The sequence below is a fragment of the Gymnogyps californianus genome, chromosome 2 (assembly GCF_018139145.2).
Source record: "Gymnogyps californianus isolate 813 chromosome 2, ASM1813914v2, whole genome shotgun sequence".
Lineage (NCBI taxonomy): Eukaryota > Metazoa > Chordata > Aves > Accipitriformes > Cathartidae > Gymnogyps > Gymnogyps californianus.
In genome coordinates this window covers 164,541,724-164,564,238 of record NC_059472.1, presented here as the reverse complement: position 1 = coordinate 164,564,238, position 22,515 = coordinate 164,541,724, and the positions used below count along the sequence as shown (strand labels likewise).

Sequence of the window (22,515 nt, the reverse complement as noted above, 5' to 3'; positions counted from 1 at the left end):
GAGGTACAAAGATACAATGCCCAATTGGAAATACGTAAAGGGAGGTGACAGAAAGCACGGGGCCTGGTAATGTCGGTGTGTTGTGGTGATAGAAAAAGAGGTAATTGGCTTTGGCTGCTGCAGGGAGAAGTTAAGGTCAAATACTGGAATTTCCTTTCATAAATCTGAGAATCTCTCGACGCAGATGAAATGCATAATTTACCATCACTAGAGAGAAAGAGTCAGTGTCATGGCTGGTCAGTATTTAAGGACCATATTGATATTGTCTTCCATCTTGCAGAAAGATGAACTGAGCTTAGATCCTTCAGGGTACCTAAGTGCACAGCTTCCTCCAAAGACAAAGCAGATTTATTAGCAGTGACCATGTAGACAATGGACTTTTTTCTTTTCAGTTCTTTTCTGGGAAACATTTAATAAACATCCAGGATAGCTGAAATGCTGAGCCAGGACAGTGGCAAGAGTCAAAAATAAGCTGGTCTGAACTTTTATTTTATTTGCATTGAAGCCAGAATAAATCCATGCAGACAGGCAGATTTCTTGCACTCTTAAAATACTGCAACTAAGACCAGTCTTGGCCACTAAGACAGATGCTGATCTCACTTGCATGTTGTTCATTATAAAAAGCCCCATAAGGTCAACCTTATATCCCTGGAATAAAAGCATTATGTCAAGCAAAACTTCTGAAACAGTGCTACTTCTCAACAGTGAAGGGAAATGCATTGAATTAATCCAATCTAGTTTAGGGGTCTGCTTCAGGATAAGGAAAATTTGCCATAGATTCTACTGAGTGTACTAATTTTCTAGATCTCTCCTTTGAAAAAGGGAGCTGAGGGTAACTAGTTCAGAAAAAAAAGCCCGTATACTGTGGACAGCTACTCTTTGTTCTCTGTCAGGGTCCCTCTGCCTTCAGAATCCAATAAATATTGAACATACAAAGAAAAAGCCTATTTTGTTTCATGATCATTACTGTTGCTCTCACTTCTGCATCGTTAATCCCAGGAGAAAGCCTTCTTGCCTGTCTGTTCAAACTCACATAAAACATGCCCAGCTGTTTTAGCAAATGCCCCATTTCCTGATCTCTGATTGGCTTTAATCAATTAACAAATATTTGATTCTGATCAGTGCAGGCAGATGCAATAATGAACTAACAGCCAAAAAGGTTTCCCCAAAACCATACAATATGGTTGAAAAAGCCTAGGACTTACGAATATTGGCTGGTTTCATTGTGTCCAACGTCTGGGGAATGCAACTTCTGGACTAAGATACGGATGATGCAAATGAAGAGAATGAAGTTCACCTGTCAGGATGGGAAGAAAGGAAACAGAGAGAGAAATAAAAAATTAGTATTTTTCTCCCGTGAAAAGAGCCCATCATTAGAGGGGAATTCCTTTCACTGCAATATTTTTGCCATGGAGCAAGCTGTTGTTAAAAAGCCATGAGCAGAGAACCCCACTCTGCGAGCACATAGTAAACCGACACAGGATGGCAGCCATCTTGGGCCTGACATCAGCCTGCTTGGGACTTTGTGTCATACATCCCAAGTATGATGATGTCAAACCCATAGAGCACAGCTATGCACGACGTCCTGCTGCGTGGGGGAGTGCCGACGACAGGGTGGGAAAAAGAGCCTTGGGAGTTAGCGGAGCGACGGACATCAAAGCCCTCAGGAGACGGTGACATGGGACCGGCTGCTGAGCATGTCAAAGACTGAGGTGGTGAGCCAAGGAAACCAAAACAAAGCACAAAGCAGTATCCACTCAAGCAGGCCTCTACTCAATGCTATTGGGCATGTCTTCTCTGGAGTTGGAGGCCTTGTATAGCAAGGGATAGACCTCACCGACACAGCAGAAAACATTCTTTCCTAGGACGTTAGACTAGAGGAGTCTAGCTAATACCTGGATTTTAGATGGTGCTTTTCACTCAAAAAATCTCAGTGCTCCACCAACATACTCAAGTAATGTTAACCTTATTTAATAGCAAAGGTGTAGAGCTAGGAATGGCAATTTCCTAATGGCATGTAGTAGACGGCATGAACTGAATGCAAATCTCCTTGCTTTTAAGGTCCTATCCATTGAATCATGCCGTTTTTCATGCAAAGTATACAATAGAAAAGCGATGACAGATTTCTGTGGACTTAGTTTAGTTTTAGTTTGACACACAACCTCTTTCTTTATCCTTTCATGGTTAGTGAATGCGCAAATGATTCTGATTTTTGAGACTCAGCGGCTGGAAGGGATTGTGTTAACCAGCCAATCTGATTTCCTGCAAAAAAAGATTGTAAAATTTCCTCCAGTCATTCCTACATTTATCTCAACAACAGGTGAATGAAGCAGACTGAAGCACATCTCTCAGTTAGACACTCACACTTTTTCAAAGGCTATGAGTGATTGGAAATTAATTGTATTTCTTGGTTATGATGCTTAATCACTTTTTATCTATCCCATGCCATTTCTCATAGTTTCTGTTCATCTATTTGCTTATAAAAATGGTTTGCATCTGACTTGGTGGCAAGTAAAATTTATCAGTTCAAACCAGTATTATCGAGATCAATTACTCTAATGAGCATTGATAGTACACAAGCTGCAGCACGGAAGGTAAGGTCGGAGCAGTTAAATACTGACTGTGTTGGCTGGTAGTGGTCAAGAGCAAACATGGACACAGGGCAGTGGTGAGTCAGGGGGAGTGTGACTTACAGGCTTGGTACAGCCTTAGCATTGCATGGTAGAAGACATGGCTATCAGGCTACTAGAGAAGTTGTTTAGTTTATTTTTCAACCTAGAGTATAATCAAAGGCACTTGATCTGTTCCCAGTGCTTAATATCTTATATATCTTATATATCTTATATATGTATTTCTTCCTTCCATTGTGATCTATGCTTTATTCCCATGGATATGGAGAAAATGTTGCATTCCTCCCTGAAGAAACCTGCTGTTCGTCAGACAGTGGTTATCATGCCCTTCCTTTGTGACAGATTTATATGATATCTGCAGAAGGAAAATCAGAAATTGCTGGGTAAATTTTGTTTGGCAATGAGGAAACGATTTATTGGCCAAAAGAAAATACAGACTCATTGATCCAAGGAGAACAGGGTGTATTTCTTGACCAAAAGGTTATCTCGGGACAGGGAAAATACTATCTATAGCTTTCTGTGATGATATAAATATTTTGAGATGTGTCATCTAAGTATCGTATTTCTTGTCAGTGAGGTGAACAGAGTAAGATGTAATTATTCAAACTGTTTCAGTTTGGAATCACTGTATGACAAATGCTACAGAAAAAAGTCTTCTTGTAAAGGTCATAATGTACGTGGAATAAGAAGAATGCATGTCTAAGAAAAGATTTCTGTTTAAAAGAGATAAATTTGGTTTGATTTCTGTTGTATTCTTTTTCTTCCTTTCCCACATACTTGCCTTCATTTAAGAAAACTCAAAGCTAAGTTTAACTCAAGTTCATTTGATTTTAAGTTTTCACTTGATATCTGACAGAGAAAACATGTAATATTCAACAAGGATGGAAAGACTCAGAATTCCTCAGAAGTGTCATGGTTTCTGTGGTCAGAATTAATCATATCCAGAGAAGTAAGAAGTCAAGCACTTCTGTTGATTTATCTGGAAATTAGCCAAGCTTCTCAAGAACTTATTTTAAAAACACATAGCTGGAATCCAACTTTGTACTGGATGCTATAACAAGAGGCAAATATCTGGGGGAATTCATCTAACCTCTTTTTATCTAGGTAGAAATCTATATTAGGACTCATCCCATTTTATTTTATAGTGTTGACATCTACAACTGAACAAGTCATCCTGGGCTCTGCATGTGGTCCGCTCAGAGAAACAAAAACATTCATGGAACAATTAATCTGATCTAACTTAGACACCCACTGAGTCATTAGACAAGATGAGCCTTTCTTGGATCTCTAGCCACGTTCTTGAATCTCCTCTGGCTACGCAGACCCATGGCTACTGCAGCAGAGTGCCCAGGGTGACTAGCTGAGATGGAGGTGGTCAAAGCTAAATCTAATGAGTTCTACCTTGGTTGCCTAGTCACTCAAACTCTTCCCATGGTCAATGCTTAAAGGTGAAGTTGTTTATCTGGAGGGTGAACTTCCTCATCCTAAGACAGACATTCAATATACAGTGGAATTCTCTCTGTCAGTGCATTTTCCATGGACATTAATAGAACACTTTCTCAACACCCCTTCACCCCCCACACTTAGTATTAAAGATGGCTTTGCAGCCAGCAGAATGTGCTGATACTTTACCAAAATAGACACCAAAATAGGAGTTTTAATGATCCACCAGAATGGGGATTCCACTACTTCCTCCCAGCACCTAAAAAGAAACAAAACCAGACTTAAAACGTCAAGCAAAGCAAGCAAGCACCTATGTAACCTTCTCAGGTACTTGGTTTCCCTAAATGCTGGAGAGAGCTATGCTAGGTTACGTGAAGAGGACTAAACCTGGTGTGCATGAACTGGGAAGGGCTAAAGACTTGCTTTGCAGTGGCTTTGAGCACTGGTAGGTACCAGTTGCCCCAGATATAATGCTGTGAGCTCTTTTCCCCTTGGTAATGCAATGGGCTGGAGGATGTTATGTCAGGGTGAACACGGGGGAGGATGGTGATTCGCTTAATTGCTCCTACACTGAGGTCTACTACAAGGAAATGCTATCAAAATCACAGATTTATGAGGGCTCCAATGCTATCCACTATCATGGATGGGGGTTTTGTTAAGCACAGAGCAATTGGCACCATCAGAAACAAAACCAACCATGCCCTTCTGAAAAAGATGACAGACAGCCTATGGTGGGATTAGTCCAACTAAATATAGCGAGCTACAGCTGAGCTATGGATCTAGTCAGGAAAGTCCATAGGGTCCAGAGTGTGACTTATTTCATCCTGAAGTCAGAATTGTCTGCAAACCACACCACTCACCTAGGTCATCTGGAACTATATTTTAAAGCCAACAAGGAAATGACAGAACAGGAATGACGTGGAAACGACTAATATTGCTTGGGACACATTTATCTGCAGACCCCACAGGAGTCAGATGACAGAAGGTGCATTTTCAGGAGAGCATTAATGAAAATTTGTCTGCATTCATGTTAGAAATAGATTAGTGGAACCTACTGTAGACAATTTCACCCGGATTCAGCTCATCTAATTCAAAATGTTGATGGCGCAGGTAATAGTAGATGAAGAGAGGCACTTTTAGGGCACAGTTCCTGAGACCTATTTTAGGCATCAACTTTAGGATGAAAAGAATTGCACTCCATGGACTACACTGACTAAATCTCCACTAGCTATAAAAGGAGACTAGAGCGAATTGCTAACATACAGATGCATATACTTAGGTGCATGCTGCCCTTTCATTTAGAATTAGAGTGGCCCTAATTATGTCTAGTGCACTTCATTTTTAAAATAAATTCAGGCAGTCTGAATGAAGGTCAGTTTAATTTGGAGTTAGAATGTTTAAATAGAGGCTTAATGTTGTTTAACCAATCTTACATAATTAGGTTTTATTTAATCCGGATTAATTTCTTGTAATTTTTTCTCTGTAGGTAATTTTAGTATGCAAAAAAAATCTATGTTAGGTATTAGCATATCCTGTAAATTCACACTGTTTTACTTGGCACAAAAATGTAGAGCTTTAAAGCCTCCAGAAAATGCAAAGAAATCTGTATTTTTATTAAGAATTGCTGGAGCTGAATGGGAATATACAGTAAGAAGAATTGGTATCCAGACTGGTTAAATCCTTTGGTCTCTATCTCATTGTAGAGGCTATTTATTAGCAGAGTAAATAAGGTCAGTTTTATGCAGATAGAGTGAAACCATAAAAGAAGTCAGTAGCCCTCAGGAAATGTGTTAGCATGACTATAAATCAAAAATGCAATGAGAAATCTGAGCTGCTTCTCTTACTGAAAGAAGGACAAATCAGGACACAGTTGGAGAGGAATAATGCACAGGAGAAAATGGAGTTAACCATAATGCTGCAAATGCAAGAAGCATGCACAGTGAGTACATAATAAGCACCTGATTCTGTAACTCTCTGAAGTGTTTTCTCATAAAAGCCTTTCCAATTACTATAGTTTGACTGCTTGAGTAAAAGCACGAAGGAAGATTGCAGGATCAGATCCTATTAACTTGCATATATCCTTGGATAGCTCTGATATCTGCCTCATTTACTTAGCTGTACTCTATCTGCTCCTTACATAAAATATCAAAGGCTGCTGCTAGGTTAAAGACGATGAAGAACAGATCCTAAGATCTGCCTGGGGAAAAAAACCCAAGAGTTTTTAGACTTTTTCTGTGGGAGAGCTAATGGGTGCGTTTATGAAGTATCTGCTGCGTGAGCATATTTAGGGTCAATTCTGCAGGATGGAAAGCTCTGCTCTGAGCACGGGGCAGCTCCTCAGCTGGTATCTTTGTTATACAGAGCATCACAGGGCCAAATGCGACCATCAGGGTCTGTTCACAAATTCCCTGCAAATATCCTGACCAAAGGATTGGGAAACAAAGAGGCTGAGTGACTGGCCTAAGCTGACATAAACTGTGTGTCTTCAGGGAGACCTTGGAGCATTTCCCGGTTCATGGTGTCAGGAGAAAGCCTCTGCTCTGCTCTGCTCTGCTCTGACTGCCATTGGGGTTCGGGCAGGATGGCTGGGTCACTGAAACTGCAGGGCTTTCCTTGGCCTTCCTTGGAGATAAAGAAGGAAGAATTAGAAAGGAAAGATAATTGAGTCCACGGGCTTACCCAACATCGAAAAAGTAAATCCTGACAATAGTCCAAGCAGTGATGAACACGGAGGGGGCACCTGACAAGAGAAGAGATGGTGTTACTGTCAGAAATCATTATCAATGTTTTCAGGGCTGTTCTCCCCCACTCTCCATCTCTCCTGAGTGACTGAGGTGATGCCTTCCCTCAAGAGTGGGCAAATGCTTCACGTTTTCAACGCTCACATGCCAAACAAGCAACATGTTGCCTTTCTCTCCCACTGGCCACGTAAGATGAGTTTCCTGTAAGCGCTCCCTAGCAGATTTATCTTCCTGTTGCAGTGCCTACAAAAAAAACTTCTGATGGTGAAATGCAAGGAATAGGAATCACTTTAAACATCTACAGTGTGGACACCTGTATCTAAGCCAGTCACCACAGGCTCTCTTTAGCATCAACGGGGAGAAATACGTACTTCTAACACACAGGTCATCTGAGCTACTTTAGATGTTTGCTTTAGGACAAGAAATATGCCCTTGGACTCCCTTGACTGTATTGCCTTGATCTCCACTGACTATAAAGGGAGCCTGGAGTGACAAGTTCACATGTAGATGTCTGTAGTTGGCCAGATGAACCTGCCTCTGCTCCTCACTCCATGATCTTCTGCCTGACTAGGGTGGTCTTGTTCCATCCTTGTGGTGCCTCTTTTCCCTGTCTCTTGTCTTTGATTAGATTTACATTGGAAATACTCCAGGAAGGACACGTCGCTTTGTTCTGCGCCAGTCACAGTATTGCATACTGTTTGTTACCAGTGATTTCCGAGTGCAATGGTAATAAAAACAGTAAGAACTGTAACGAGTGCGTCCAAATTACTAATTCCTGCATGATCCATTTCAGATCCATCACTGATGCTTTTGCAAATGACGGATGACTGAAAGGCCAAAAGCTCCTTCAAGCACCTGTCATTTTCTTGAATTGCCCCTCCTCACCCAAGCAACCTCAGAATACACTACGAGTGCCAAGAGATTTCCTTTGATTTAAAATCATTAGCTTCATACATTTTTCTTTAAAATGTGCCAGCTCTACTGTGCTGAAAGAAAGGGTATCTATGCACAAGGTAGGTTTAAAGAAGGTCTGACCTGATTAACTGCATCTGAAACAAGGCCTGCTAACATCATCTCTTCTTATGCTTATAGCACAGAGAATTGTCTCTCTTCTGCAGTGTGAACCCAAGCGTAACTCCTGTCACTTTCGATGGAAGTTACTCTACGGCTAACTGATCAGATCCTGAGTCCAGGCATACCCCTGTACATGACACAATTTTATTTTTTCCTTTCTTTTCAAGATTTTTCCCTGCTCTAATTATTTCTCAGTTTCAGCTATTGAGAGCATGTAATAGAAAGCCATTTTGCTTACTTATACATAAATCTTCAGCTAAATGGGTTAAAGGAGAAAAGAGATCTCTGTTTCCTCTTTGGAAAAAGAAGAGAAGTTGATCTGGTAGGATTAATTTGCATGTTAGCAATTCAGCTCTGAGTTACTTTTTGAAGAGTTTAAATCTGTCTTCCTTGGCACTTTCTCATTTTATTTTATTTTATTTTATTTTATTTTATTTTATTTTATTTATTTTATTTTATGTGTTTGAGACTAGATTCACATTAAAGCTGGAGAAATCATGAATGCAGTAAGCAGAAGGTTATCAGCATTAGCACACAGGCGATGGGATCTCAGGATAGCTAGCTGGCCTGAATTCAGTAAGACAAGGAGAGAGTGACGGACTGCAGTGTCTGGTTCAGTCCAGGAGTCCTGCTTTGCTGGGATTCATCCTTACAATTTAAGGTCAGTGCATGATATCAACTTTGGGATCCCAGTCAGGATCAAGGGACTAAATGACTATAAAGGTGATGAGGAGTTTCAGTCCCACAGTCCTTAAAGACACTGAGGTGCTCAACTACCAATTAACCTAGCACAAACCAAGTTCTTAAATACCTTTGAAGATTTAGGCTAGAGCTGTTAAACTCCTCTGGCCATCACTTGATCTTGCTCCTGGTTGCACCAACAATTCTTGGCAGCAAGGTAACATGTATACTACATCTCTGCCCTGTCTGAGCTCCCAGGTTTGTGGATTAAATTGCTGTTAAAAATGCCTGTCAGGATCACCTCTTGGCATTCAGTTTTGAGAAGATGCGTACCCCAGCCAATCAAGATGTACCACCAAAAGTACTTCCTCTCTGAAAAGAAGGAGATGACCAACAGGGTGTGAAGATACAACCCCTCCACCAGGAGCCAGAAGAAGTTGGCCATGACGCAGTACTGGAAGAAAACCATCATGGCTTTGCAGCCTACCTGGAAGAGAAGAAACGAACAGTGGTGAACTGCAGCATGTTTCCATAGTAAACACACTGAATTACCAGTAAACCTTGCTCTGTGTGTATCTTTGGGATCGCTTTTTGCAGCACCTGAAGCCCTTACGGAATGAGCTCTATGGTACAAAGCTGAAAGCCCTACCAACGGCTTGGGGTGGACATGCTTGCCACACGTTAACCCCTGCATGGAGAGTGCAGCATGCATCCTTGGGAGAGTCAGCTCAGGTCTGGATGCTGTCTGACTCTGTGAGCCTGGAGACGCATTCAAGCTTGGAAACTCTGCTGAGCAGCGACAAACTGATACGCTGGACCACGACCCCTACCAGCATGGTGCTGCTCTCTGTGGGTTTTGGATGTACATCTGTGGGAAGCTGGCTTAGTGGCAGAGAGGATGCCAGAAGGTCCTGCCCTGATGTGCAGTCACCAGCCTCTCTGCTCTGCCAGGCGTGGGTTCGTGGGGCTGAGCTGTGAAGCAAACCACTGCACTGGTTCAGAAGAACCCTCCAAAAAGGCGCTGCTTTGAAAAGAGCCCAACTCAGTGACTGGTTTGTGGTGCAGCCAACGAACGCTTGGTTTAGCATGATGGAAGTGATCTGCACTGGAGAGTAAACAAGAATGGGTGGGAATTTCTTATGCTATTTTTGGCACTAAAGTCAACATCTTGAGGAACGACACTCTGAGTGACTTGGGCATCATGGTCCCCCCACCATTCTCAGTGGGGCTGCCTGCTTAGTATTACCTGGCTCCCTAAACCCATAGAAATGAAGCCTCTGACTTGAACAAACTGATTCTCCAGGATAAAAAACTAAAACTAAAAAAAAAAAAAAAAATCTGTGTTAATTAGCCCTTGAAAGCAAAGTCCAATTGTAATCACTCCATGGCCTGCTAGATATTGCAAAAACTGAAGGAGTTTGAGACAGGGGTTTGAAGAAAGCCAAGTCTACAAAGAATTGTGAATACTTAGTTAGGAAAAGAAGGACTGGGATACATATTTTTAAAATAAAGAAAAGGATAAGAAGGAGAAGCAGGGTAAACTCTAACGAGCATGGACAGATTTGATTGCATTGGAAAGGGAGAGATTTGAAAAGGGAATGAGGATTGTTTTTCTTCAGGAAATGAATAATTAAACATAGTAACTTGCTGTGTGAAGATTTCACTGCAGCACAGGTAATGGGAACAGTCATCTTACAAAAGAAAAAAAAATCGGAAATTTCTGTCTGACACTTAGGGACCAAGCCCACTGCAAAACACCTGAAGGGTAGAAATCAGCTGCCCAAAGAAGTATGTCAGCCCTGGCCACTGCCCCAGCACGTGACGTGTCAAGTCCAGCCGCAGCTTTACAGGAGATCATTGGTTGCATCATTACACACATCCATGCTGTCTAAGCATCCTTGAGATCTTGATTCGGCAATAGCCTCGTTGCCTTCAGTGAGTCTGCTTGGGTAATACCCTGCACTTATTGGGGCAAGAGCACGAGGCTCTGGCTGCTAGCACTCTTTGGTTAGTGGCTCTTCCCTGGTGCTCTGCATGTGCAATATGTTGAATTTAGAGCAATAATTGACTTGCACCAGTGACAAGCTCACACTTCCCCCCCGCTCCCCGCTCCTGCTGAAAACAGTTGCTATGAAACACACTGGTTAAAAAGAGAAGTGTGGAAAGTGTTTTCTCGATGCCACATGTTTTGGAGAGGGACTTGTCCCCACTGATCGCTCAAAATTAATTCAACCCTTCCCTAGCACCCGCCAGTATGTCGCACTAGGACCCTCATGGGTTCCTGCTAATCAATTTATATGCACATCAGCTCCCTCCTGCGAGGCAGATGGCATACGCAGAGACTTGCTGCAGGGTGGTGATGAGGGAAGGTGGAGGCAGAGCAGGCAGTTAACTCCCAGAGAGGGAAGGTGACACAGAGCTGAGCTGACAAGGGCTGGGGATGCAGCAGCATCCCTGTGCTCTTTGTTTCTCCCTCCTATTGTGTGCATATGGCTGCGTGACATTGGCACACCTCGTTTCTTTTGCCCAAAGTCTGAGTGCCTGCTTGGTGTGTCTGCGGCCAGTGGGGATTTGCTGGTGTGAGTGTACTCAGCCCTATTTGGGCTACTAAATTCTTCTATGGTTTCACTCTATCAGTACTTGGCCCTAATTCAGCAGCTCACAGGTGAAACACGAGGTTTAAGGGAGCAGTTTTGATGCATCTCAACCACATGCTCCTCAAACATGGATTTGCTTTGGGGATTGAACATTGGGAAATCCTTTCTGGATGGCTGCATTGAAGCTATGGCAGAGGCATGAGGCTGGAGCACGTCACAAGGAACTGCAATACTTTATGGGACCAGAAAAGGCTGCTCACAAAAAGTGCATGTGATTTCTTGCCTAACAGAGACTCTCAGGCAGGGATCCCCAGCCTGAGGTTGCAGAGCTACTGCTGTCACAGAGAGGAAGCTGTGTTGAACTCAGGTGGTGGCAGCAGAAGCCCCAGATCTGGGTGCCCAAATCCATCACCTCTTCTCCCAGTACTGGCAACCGTTGCTTTTGTGGTAGTCTCTGGCCCTACCTCCTTCCCTAACGTGGTGGTGGCTTGTTACAGACCTGAGGTGGATCATGCACATGGGCAGCAGCTGGGTTTTGGTAACTTCTTCTCTGAGAGACCTGTAGCAGATCAATTCTTTGCTCCATGCTGAGGGATGTTCGGCTATTTGAGCAGTTGCTACCACCCCAGGCATTTTTTGTTTTACCTGGAGAAAAGGTATTTTTATGCATCATGTTGAGCATACAGCAATAATGTATTGCAGCCAGGGATCCCCTGCGGCATGGGGATGTCCTGCACTGGAACAGATTTGGATGCACTGTCCTGTCTTATAAATTAAATCATGGTATCTTCTTGCTGCCTGGGCTTCTTGCTATTATTGCCTAAGCTGGGTAAGTTTAAACCAGACCAGATATTTCTACAAGAGAGGCAGTTTCACTGTTGACTGCCGTGCTGTTCTTCCATTGAATCCTCTTTGACAGCCAACTCAGCAACACATTTGGAAAACAGCCCTTCCTGGCTTTTGAGAGACCTTATTACATGCAGCACTTGGTAATGGGTCTCTACCTTCCTGATCGATTGGATTCAGCCTCAGAGTGGCTATTATAATGCTGGGAAATAAAATCCACATTTATATAAGATGCTTTACCCTTTAGATGACAGACACTAGGCAGAGATGAGCTATCACATCTCACAGAAGACTTTTTTTCATAAAGAGCAGACCTCATGATGTGTCAGTGTTGAAAGACTAATACAGGCTATGTTTAGAAAAGACATTTTCAGCAGGAAAAGCAGCATTACAGCACTGCTTTTTCTATTCTCTCCCCTTCCACTGTCTCATTTACAACAGCTTATTTCCCCCTCTTTCTTCAGGGATCTTGCCCTGCTCACGTCCACACGAGATGTTGCAGTGAGATGGTCTTCCTCGGCTTTGTGGATGGCACATCTACCCAAGTGGCTCCTCTCTGCTTTCCCTCTTTGGGACTGCATTAGACATGGGCCATTTGCTTTTCCCATGAAGGTCCCCTCCCTTTCCACACGTGCTGCCGGTGACTAACCGCTGAGATGGATTCTGCCTCCAGCCAATGAGGCATAGAAACCTCTCTGACCCCAACAAACACTTTTGTGCTTCTCTTTAAATTCCTCATAGTCAATAACAAATTTAATCTTGATTATTGTAGAAGTTTACTTGAGGATGAGACAAGGCATGTCTTAGACCTACTGTATGGGCCAACCCTCCCTTGCCTCAGTGTGCCCAACCATCTATGCTGTATGCATCTACATTTATAACTGTTTAACTGAGGACTATCTGAAACGGAGACAAGAGTCAGCTGCTTAAAAGTAGACTGCTAGTGTCATTTTAGGCACTGCCAAGTATTGTGTTGGGCTTCCAGCTGTTGCTCCAGAAGGATGGGGATTTCCTATGCAGACCTTTGGGATATTAGCAGGTATTTTAAGGGGTATGAGATGCCCATGCTCAGATGGCAGAAGTCTGCCTTTATGGAGAATCCTTGCTGAGGTAGCAAGACAGGGAAAAAATGTACATATTGCACTGTACTACTGCCCTGAAAGGCTGGTTTCCTCAAATGTAGACAAATCTTTGAAATAATTCCTATTATTTTTTATTTTAGATGGATATTCACACCTGTATGAAGTGCAAGCAAAATACTGTCTTGCTGGTCACAGAGTGTTTAGCGTTCCCTGAACACGGGTGTGAATGCCTACCTTCTGGATAGGAACCTGGCCTATGGCTCTCAAAGAAATGACTTCATTTCAAAATGAGGGGCATTTATTGCCCTCTGAGACAGAGCTGCCCTGAGCATACATCTATTTATTGCCTAAGAAGGAAATAGAGAAGGCAGAAGATACCACATTTGCTTTGAAAGAGAAGGGGACTTCTTGCAGTCATTTTAGGGCAAATATTTAATGCGCTGTTGATACTTAGGAATGTACGCTGTCCTTTCAATAAGGAGATGGATGAGTAGGGACAAAGCACGTGGTTGGTTACAAAGCTGGTGTGACGTTGGAATATGCTTAGTTGAGAAGCTGGGCAAAAATTTTCGGGTGTCAATAGTGGGTCAAGTTCAGAGCTTTACGGAACGGTGAGAAAAGCAACAGAGCTACCCACAGCCAGCACGCGGCACAGCATACATGTGCTACGACTGCTGTGAAAAACACAGCCCACTTTGTCAGATCACAGGAAGAATGCACTCAAGATGCAACAAGACTTTCTGAGAAAGAGGCAAAGAGAAGGGATGTAAGGGTGGGAAAAACAAGACCGAGCAATAACCCTACCAGGTTTCTTCCCTGTGCCTAGTAGCACTTTATACTTTCAAACCATGTTAGCCCCGAGAAAACCATCTTTCTCCTAAAATTGATGTAGTGACCAGCTGACCCACCTAGAAAAATGCAGTTCAGATGCTGGAGGCAGTAATTAACTCAGAGCTGAATCTGTCATTGCATTAAATACACACATGTCATACTCCTCAGTGATAATAACTCTGCTCGAGGTATCCCTGCTCATTAATAACTGCTAAGGATTGTGAGTCTTGACCAGCTGCTGAATATCTCTAGCTCAATATAAGCAGCTAAGTTGGACAGGAGTTGGTCTGAGGTTTTGAGGGACGTACACACACACAACCAACACATGTGCACACATCAGCCTTCTGTGAATGCAACAAAACTCTACAAAAAAAGGTCAATCAACTTCACAAATGCTGTGGTGCATCACAGAGCATCACTGCACTACCACAAGTCTCCCTTGTCTTCTTTATTGGGGATATGGTGTGTTACAGGTTTAGGACTTGGGTCAAAGAAGGATTTAGATCAAAGAAGTATAAAGGGGCACTTGAATGATTGATCATGCTCCCACCTGACCCATCATAGCTGGTCTGGGAATACATTGCGATGTAAACAGTCTGCCTGAGTCTTATTGCCCCAGTCATGGGAATCCCCATCACGAGATCTGACCTGTCCCTCCCCGTGTACGACCTCTCCTGTACATGGATGCGATCCCTGTGCAGACCCTGTGTTTCCCCCTCGTACCCTTAAACTCTGTGGCTTCCTGTGGTGTAGAAGGTTTGTGGCAGGGCACCAAGACATATTTAACTCAGCTTAAAGATATATTTAAGACATCACATACAATCCTGGGCAATGCTGCAGCTCCTGGCATTATTTATGAAGTTGGGACAGTGCCTTCAGCCCAGTCCCCAGTGCCTTCAGCAAAAACGTGGGCTCCAATTTGCCTCAATCAATCCTGAAACCTGGAGGCCTCAAAATCCCCTTTAAGGTACTTAGGTCCTTTTACCTGGGCTACCACCACTGATGCAGGAGGAAGAGATTTACACAGATATTTCTGCAGGCCTTTTCAACAAAAGACAGATGAAAACTCATTTTCTCAGTGACAGGTTTATCCAGTGCTTTTCTTTTATGTTGCCCAGAAGACATGACCTATCTGAAGGGCTAGCTGCTGAGTGACTCATGCTGAATTTGCCCACAGCAACAGCTGCTCTTCTCCCCAGCTTGGTCAAGGAGGCTTCCTTGATCTTATTTAAAAGCTTTTTATAGATCCCACTCATGATGCTGTTGCTGGCGCACACCTGGAAGATGGAGTAGCACTGAGGAAGCACTGCCTGCTTTGGAGATGCTGAAATTAAGGTCTTCAAGCACAGGGACTGGCCTAACCCTACATCTCCATAACTATAGTGCCATTTTAGACACTTATCTCATAATCGTAACTAAATTCAGGAGTCTCAGTCTTGAACTGATTTCCACCCCACATGCCTAAATCAGACTGAATCCCATCCTGGCTCTTCTTCTGTTGAGATGTCCGCCTTACCCAAAGTATACTGTAATCTGTAATGATGATGCAATAACCATATAATTGCTCTGCTTGTGAAATTACACGGTATGATTAATTCCCCATCTCACTATCATGGCACTGGAATTCATACAACTGACAAATTCCCTAACATTTTATAACCTAAATATTGCACAGCACTGTTCATAGTTATGCATTGTCCATTAACTTCTGTGCATGTTGCATGGAGATGTCAGGATAGACTTCGTTTCCAAATACATGTTTTTGTTTTTCATTGGATAGTGCTCTCTGCTTTTAACTTTACTTTTATTTTATAGAATCACAGAATCATTTAGGTTGGAAAAGACCTTTAAGATCACCAAGTCCAACTGTTAACCTAACACTACCAAGTCCACCACTAAACTGTGTCGCTAAATGCCACGTCTACACGTCTTTTAAATACCTCCAGGGATGGTGACTCAACCACTTCCCTGGGCAGCCTGTTCCAGTGCTTGATAATGCTTTCAGTGAAGAAATTTTTCCTGGTATCCAATCTAAACCTCCCCTGGCACAACTTGAGGCTGTTTCCTCTCATCTTATCACTTGTTACTTGGGAAAAGAGACCGACCCCTACCTCACTGCAACCTCCTTTCAGGCAGTTGTAGAAAGCAATAAGGTCTCCCCTGAGCTTCCTTTTCTCCAGACTAAACAACCCCAGTTCCCTCAGCTGCTCCTCATAAGACTTGTTCTCTAGACCCTTCACCAGCTTTCTTGCTCTTCTTTGGACATGCTCCAGCACCTCAATGTCTTTCTTAAGACTGATAAGGAATAAGACTTGTTTCTTATAAGGTTGGTTACTCTCTGAGAGAAAAAGCTGTTGATGGGAGGAGTGGCTATACTGTACTGGCCTAGGTATTACTGCCTCTGTTAAGAAAAGAAGGGTGAGGACATTCAATGAGCTTTGCCCTAGGAATTTGTTGCCCAAGCCAGTATTGTTTACTGGAAACAAAAAGAAAACTTCTCTTGCCCACTCAAGTGGGGATGTTTGTTCCAACTAGAGGCTAGAGCAACCTTCTTTTACAAGTCACCTTCACAGAGAGAAGAGAGGTGGTTTTTCCACAGTGACTGTTGATCCTGTCTTGGACCTCTCCTGAGGAGGTGGCTAAGATATAATCTTGTATCTTTATAGCCTCAGGATATTTCTTGTCTCATTCCCATGCTCAAGGCTATTGGCTTTTACGTATCTTCTTTTCACTACTTAGTTGGCTTCGACAGAAGAGCGGAAAAGCAGGCCACATCCATGCTCCTGCAAGAGAAACTGCAGTAGAGAAGACATTTCCAGAAGTTGACCTGGCAAACTGAAAATGTGAGTATCAATTTGGTATCTCAGCCTTCTGCTACTGTGGCTGAGATACAGAGGCCAATGTCAAAGCCCCTGCCGACTCCAACAGGGCTTTGTGCTGGAGGCCTAATTTGCAGAAATTTGGCATGATGTCAATGGAAATTGTTGACAGAAATAAAACAGCTTCTTACTGGGTGATTCTGTTCCTCCAAAAATGAGCCCTTAGGTCAAACCAATTTGCTGAGCCACAAAACAAAAAAAAGAAAAGAAAAGAAAAAGAAAAAGTGTTAACTTACCCTTAGCACACTCAACCTTTTGTGTAACAACAGAAAAAACAAATTAAAAACAAACAAACAAGACTGCCTGGCAAAAAGCCATCATTTTTATTTCTTCCCTCATTTTAATTGCAGTTGTAGACTAGATTCAAACAGGTTAGCAATAAAAAAGCCCCGCAAGATTTATGTTCTGCCACGAAATGGAATTGAGGTTTATTCAAACAAGAAATCTCCTCCTAAATCAATTGGGTGCCTTTGACTCCTTCCTTCCTTCCTTCCTTATCATGGAAGCTGACAAGCAAGTAATTTTAAATGATAAATTGATACACTAGTGGGTGGCTCTGCAGCTCCAGTGCTTTCCTGGAAGATGCATGGAAATTTTGGGTGTTGAGGACTTAACACTATCTATGAATAAAGAAATATGACTAAAGAAATTCTTAAATTGTCATCTTCATAGAAACAAAGTGGGTTATGATTGAGGCACGTAGCCTTCACTTTGTGAGGGCCTAAGTTGTCAAGTTCAAAGCCTTCGTTAAAGCAACTTCTCATCTATCAGGAATTATAACAAAGATGAGACCTTCATGGGAATAATAATCTTATGTCTTGATGATGGACCCTTCAGCTCCTGCTGCCCTCAGCGGCTTCAACTGTAAGTCAACCCTATAAAAAGTACGGCAGATAGATCAACGTAACTGAACTCATGGTCACCATCTATCTCAGGTACAGGGATAAGAGGCCTCAAACACACATTTTCCCTGTTAACATGCTGCTCTGCATCAATGGTGCCCCAGAAACATTATGCAAGAGTGCTCTTAAGCCTTGGCAATAGCAAATTAATTCAATTTATCTTAACCTGCTTTCCTCTAGGTCACAATACATTACATTTTCATGCGCCCATGATTGCCTGAGAGCACACACTGGAATACTTACTCCATGTCAGCTGTCACTGGGCAATTTATTAAGCCATTATAACCTGGATTTGTGTCTGAGCTTGTTGATTTGTTACCGCTTTCATAAAGCAGAAATGCTATTTCTAGACGGATGAGCTGTGCTGTACAGCCATACACATGCACACACACACTACTTCAGCAAGCTAAGTCTTGCCTGCTCCCATCAAGACTGTGGAAGGATGGACACATTAGGAAGAAGCTATTGGGTTCAATCTCCATCTCTTTCCAGTGCCACCACTTCCACTTGCACCAAGGTTGGAACACTACTGAACCTGGATAGAGTATTATTTCTCTGGTTAGAGTATCATTTCTTTAGCAACAGCTCAACCCATATGGACCCCAAAGTCCCATGAGATAACCTTGGCCTTTCTTTGTGCTTTCACCTCTTTAATGCCAGCTGAAAGCCAGTTGAAAATGACACGGCATTTAAAAGTCTGTCTCTGCTAATATGGAAGTTACATGAGACAACCTCTATTTTATGTGCTTGCAACACAGCAAAGCATGGCAGGGTCAGATCCTGCACTTGCGGAAACCTTGCGAACTCTGTTAAAATAAATGGAGCTGTACCGCTTTACAACAATAAAAAATGTGGTCCACATGAGTGCACTTTATGCCTTGCCCACTTCCCACGCAGGCTTCCTCAAATACAACGCTATCTGTTGAATTCAGTAGGAAGCTCTTATGTCTGCTTTTCCTCACATAAGAAGCAAGTTTAAGCCCCATGACTGTGATCCTCAAGGCTATTTAAGCATTTCTCTTCCGCTGATTTTAACAGGAGTTATGTAACTGTCAGTCTTTGAGGGACTCGTTCTTTCTATTTTGTCTCTTAGGAATACTTGTTTGATTTTTGGGGGCAGTCTTGTGAGTATTTCTAAGATGGTGATTAGCTCTAGGTGGTCTAGCCTCTGCATCAGATGACTCAGAGTTGAGTTTAGATGTAAAAATAGAATTATCTTGGTAAATGGGGTAACTGTCCCTCTTTCGTGCTCATCAGTCGCAGAATAACGGCACTTCTGAACACATCTTCAGTAATAAGGCAAGTCAACCACAAGGCAGCAACCAAAGAGAGAAGGTGACCAGAGTTTTAATGATGCCCTTCCCCGCACTTATCACATTTTCTCTCATTATTGGCAATACTGCATTGCTTTAAGGTGCCAGCCCGCGACTGGGGCACCGCTGTGTCAGGCATGATAGAGTCACTTATGTAAAGAAAGTTCCTGCTCCAGAGCTCTTCCACAGTCTAACTTTCTGCCTTCACTCCTGGGTTATTTCCAGGAGCAAAGAAGGCAAGGAGATAACTCATCCAAGCCAAACTGTGTAAAACTGTGTTAGAGCTTGGTCTCCATGGTCTAGACCCTCTCAAGGGTTGCCTGATATGAACAGTCCAAGGAGCAGAAGGGGCATAACCCAGAATCTGATACTTTCTCCTTGGAGGAATGGATTACTTCATCCATCCTCTGTGGGCCTGACCTGTGGCCAGCTGTCAGGGAGGAAGCCCAGCTAGAGGTCCCATCAAACTCTTCCTCTGTTGCTTTCTGTTGATTCTGTTGTGGGACTAGTTGGTGAATATTCTTCTTCTCTTCTGTATAGGGATGCCCATGTTGGCCAACTCATAGCTGAAACACAGCCCCTTCCCCCTGCTTCTCCCACCTTCTACTGGAAACCCCATCTCTCTAAAGCAGAATCCCAATCCCATGGCACAAACCCTCCTCACTTCCTAGGCTGTCATGCCTCCAGCACCACACACCAAGTGCCTAGCTTCATCCGCCACTGCCATTCATTGCCTCTCTTTCTCAAAATGATGATGTTTCACCTTTAGCTTCCCTCACACTCAAGGTTTCCTTCACGCTCCATCACTGCATGTTCCTTTCTTCCCCAACTCAGACCCGAAGCCCACGTTTCCTTCTTATCCCACATCCTTTTAGTAGAGCTTCAGCTCCCAACACCACAACCCTTCTTCCCATTCCCTTTTATTCTTTACTTGCTACTGCCAGCCTTGACTGTGGCTGAGTCCCTGTGCAGGACACAGTGCAGCAACCAAGGCTTCAAGCGTGGCAGCCATAAACTGCTGTCTCACCAGTACAGAAGGAAATTATTGTTTGCCATCAGCTCCACAGCAATTACCTGTGTTCAGGCCTTCTCCCTATGGCATGTATGAGATGACTTAGGCCTGATTCATAAATGTCAGTGAGGGCTTAGGCAGGTAGAGACCTCTTCTGTTTGAGAAGAGATGATGAGATAACATGTTCCTGGATGGGGTATCTATCTCTGGACCATTTCAAAATCCAAACAGGAATGTTAAAACAGTATAGGTGGATGGTTAATCCATTTGCCATGCTCATGGCTGCTACTGGCCATGGGCAGTTAACATCCCGAACCTCTTATTTATAGCTTCTCATTACTTCACACACCCGCCCTTCACTGAACTTGCTGCTAAATCCTTAATTTAATTCTGGCACTGATTTTTGAAAGCATAGTTGAGGCATTATTTTTTTATTTTTATTTTGTACTTCTGGGTAATATTTTCACTGTTAGGGCCTCTGCTAATTAAGGAATGTAGCTGTAGCCTCTCTGTCTCTTCTTCTCTTCCCATCTCCTCTCCATTTTCTGGTCCTTTCTAGAAGTGTCTCAATACGTTTGGTGAAGTGAACCTTAAAGTGCTCATGTGATATTTGAAAGAGAATTGGCAAACATATAATGCCTCCATTCCTTCCCCTGCTTTCTTTCTGTTGTTTCTGTTGTTTTTTATTTCTTTGTATCATTTACAGGAGCTTTCTCTAGGGTTGGTTTGCTTTTCCTTCCTCTCTGTCATTTGTTTTCCTGTAAAACTTAGGTTGTAACAGTGATCAGCAGATATGGAGATATCAGCAGATATGGGTATATCAGCAGATATGGGGATAATATTCCACAGAAGTTGTTTGGCAGATGCAAATCTCTTTACCTAACCTGATGGTAAAAATGTAGACCAAGGAGATGGATGTGTTAGGTTTGTTGTGACAGCAACATCAAAGAGATCTTCAGAAGAATCCTAAGTAGAAACCAAATGCTGTCAAAAAGCTCAGAAAGAAGAACTGAAGCCAGTCAACTGCAACACCCATCTCCTGAAGCCAACAGGAACCATTTGGCTGGGTTTCACAGGAATTTCTGGACAGGGCGAGGTCGTTCAGGTCAGACATGAGTGGAAGAGCACAGTGAGAAACTTACACTTCACATGAGCAGTGATTTTTCCTTTGCTCCTTGTGCTGCTCCTTGGGATGAAAACCAAATGTGGCTGCTACCTATTAGGTGGGAATAGTGAGGGTCTCCTTCACTCTACACAGCCGAGCAAAACAAGGTGAACCTCGTTTCACACTGGGCCTCATTTCCACGGCAAGACAGACTGTAAAGCCCTTCCTTATCTCCGGCAGCAGCTTTGCACCCGGATGGTCCCATTGAATTCAGTGGATGGGGTGCAATTCTGGAGCAATGGGCTGAGCTACTGAAAAAGTGTCACCTGATGTACTTACACATTTTGGGGACTGACCCAACCCCAGTGAAAGTCAAGGGGAAAGATTCACATTGTCTTCAGACAGAGTTCTGCCAGGCTCTTCCTCCAAGCCAGTCAGCCAAAGTTCAGCAGATGCCTGTCTGTGCTGCTAAGAAGAGCTCACCCTCCTCTGTGTAGGTGGGAGTAGATGTCTTTCCCAGAGGATGTAACCCTATGAAAGGGCTGAGTCCCTAATATTCGTTTCATTTTTACACAAGTGCATAAAAAGGCTTATAATCTTCCATCTCTCCAATAGCCTGCATATCGGGGCAGTCCCACATGAGGCAGAGAATATGGATCTGAGTAGCCTCAGATGGGGGTGTGCTGGAAAAGAAAATGTGTGTCTTCAACTTCCATATATAAAGTTCATTTAGGGGCCTGTAGCTGTTACCAGTTTGGCCTGAGGAAGCTCATGTGAAAAACCCCAGTTTTTCACACTGAAAATATGAGATATGTGTATATGTTCACACTTGCTAAAAGTCCCACCCTCCTTTGGAAAGTAGAATTTTTTGTTGGAATTTGATTGTCTTACTGGAATGCAAAAGGAAAAAGATAAATGATCTAGTCTCCCTTGGCTGGATCCTCAGCAAAGGCAAATTTGCAGAGCTGTCCTGGTTTTGGCTGGGATAGAGTTAATTTTCTTCTTAGTAGCTGGTACAGTGCTGTGTTTTGGATTTAGTGTGAGAATGATTGATAACACGCTGATGTTTTAGTTGTTGTTAAGTAGCGCTTATCCTAAGTTAAGGACTTTTCAGTTTCCCATGCTCTGCCAGCAAGCAGGTGTGCAAGGAGCTGGGAGGGAGCAGAGCCGGGGCAGCTGACCTGAACTAGCCAAAGGGATATTCCATACCATGGAATGTCATGCCCAGTATATAAACTGGGGGGAGTTGGCCGGGAGGCATGGAGCAGATGCTCGGGCATCGGTCAGTGGGTGGTGAGCAATTGCATTGTGAATCACTTGTCTTTTCTTGGTGTTTGGTTTTTTTTTTTTTGTTATATTCCTTTTAATTACAATTATTA

The 22,515-nt window shown here is 43.1% G+C and overlaps 1 protein-coding gene across 1 annotated transcript in view; it reads right to left on the bottom strand.

Annotated features, from left to right (window-relative positions):
• LOC127012711 (vasoactive intestinal polypeptide receptor-like) overlaps positions 1-22,515 on the bottom strand; it is a 98,800-nt gene that overhangs the window by 7,049 nt on the left and 69,236 nt on the right. The window contains exons 8-11 of the mRNA XM_050890945.1: positions 8,903-9,056; positions 6,753-6,813; positions 4,263-4,332; positions 1,206-1,297 (exon numbers count right to left, since the gene is read on the bottom strand). Coding sequence (XP_050746902.1) covers positions 1,206-1,297; positions 4,263-4,332; positions 6,753-6,813; positions 8,903-9,056 — 377 coding nt within the window. The remainder of the gene's footprint in view (positions 1-1,205; positions 1,298-4,262; positions 4,333-6,752; positions 6,814-8,902; positions 9,057-22,515) is intronic.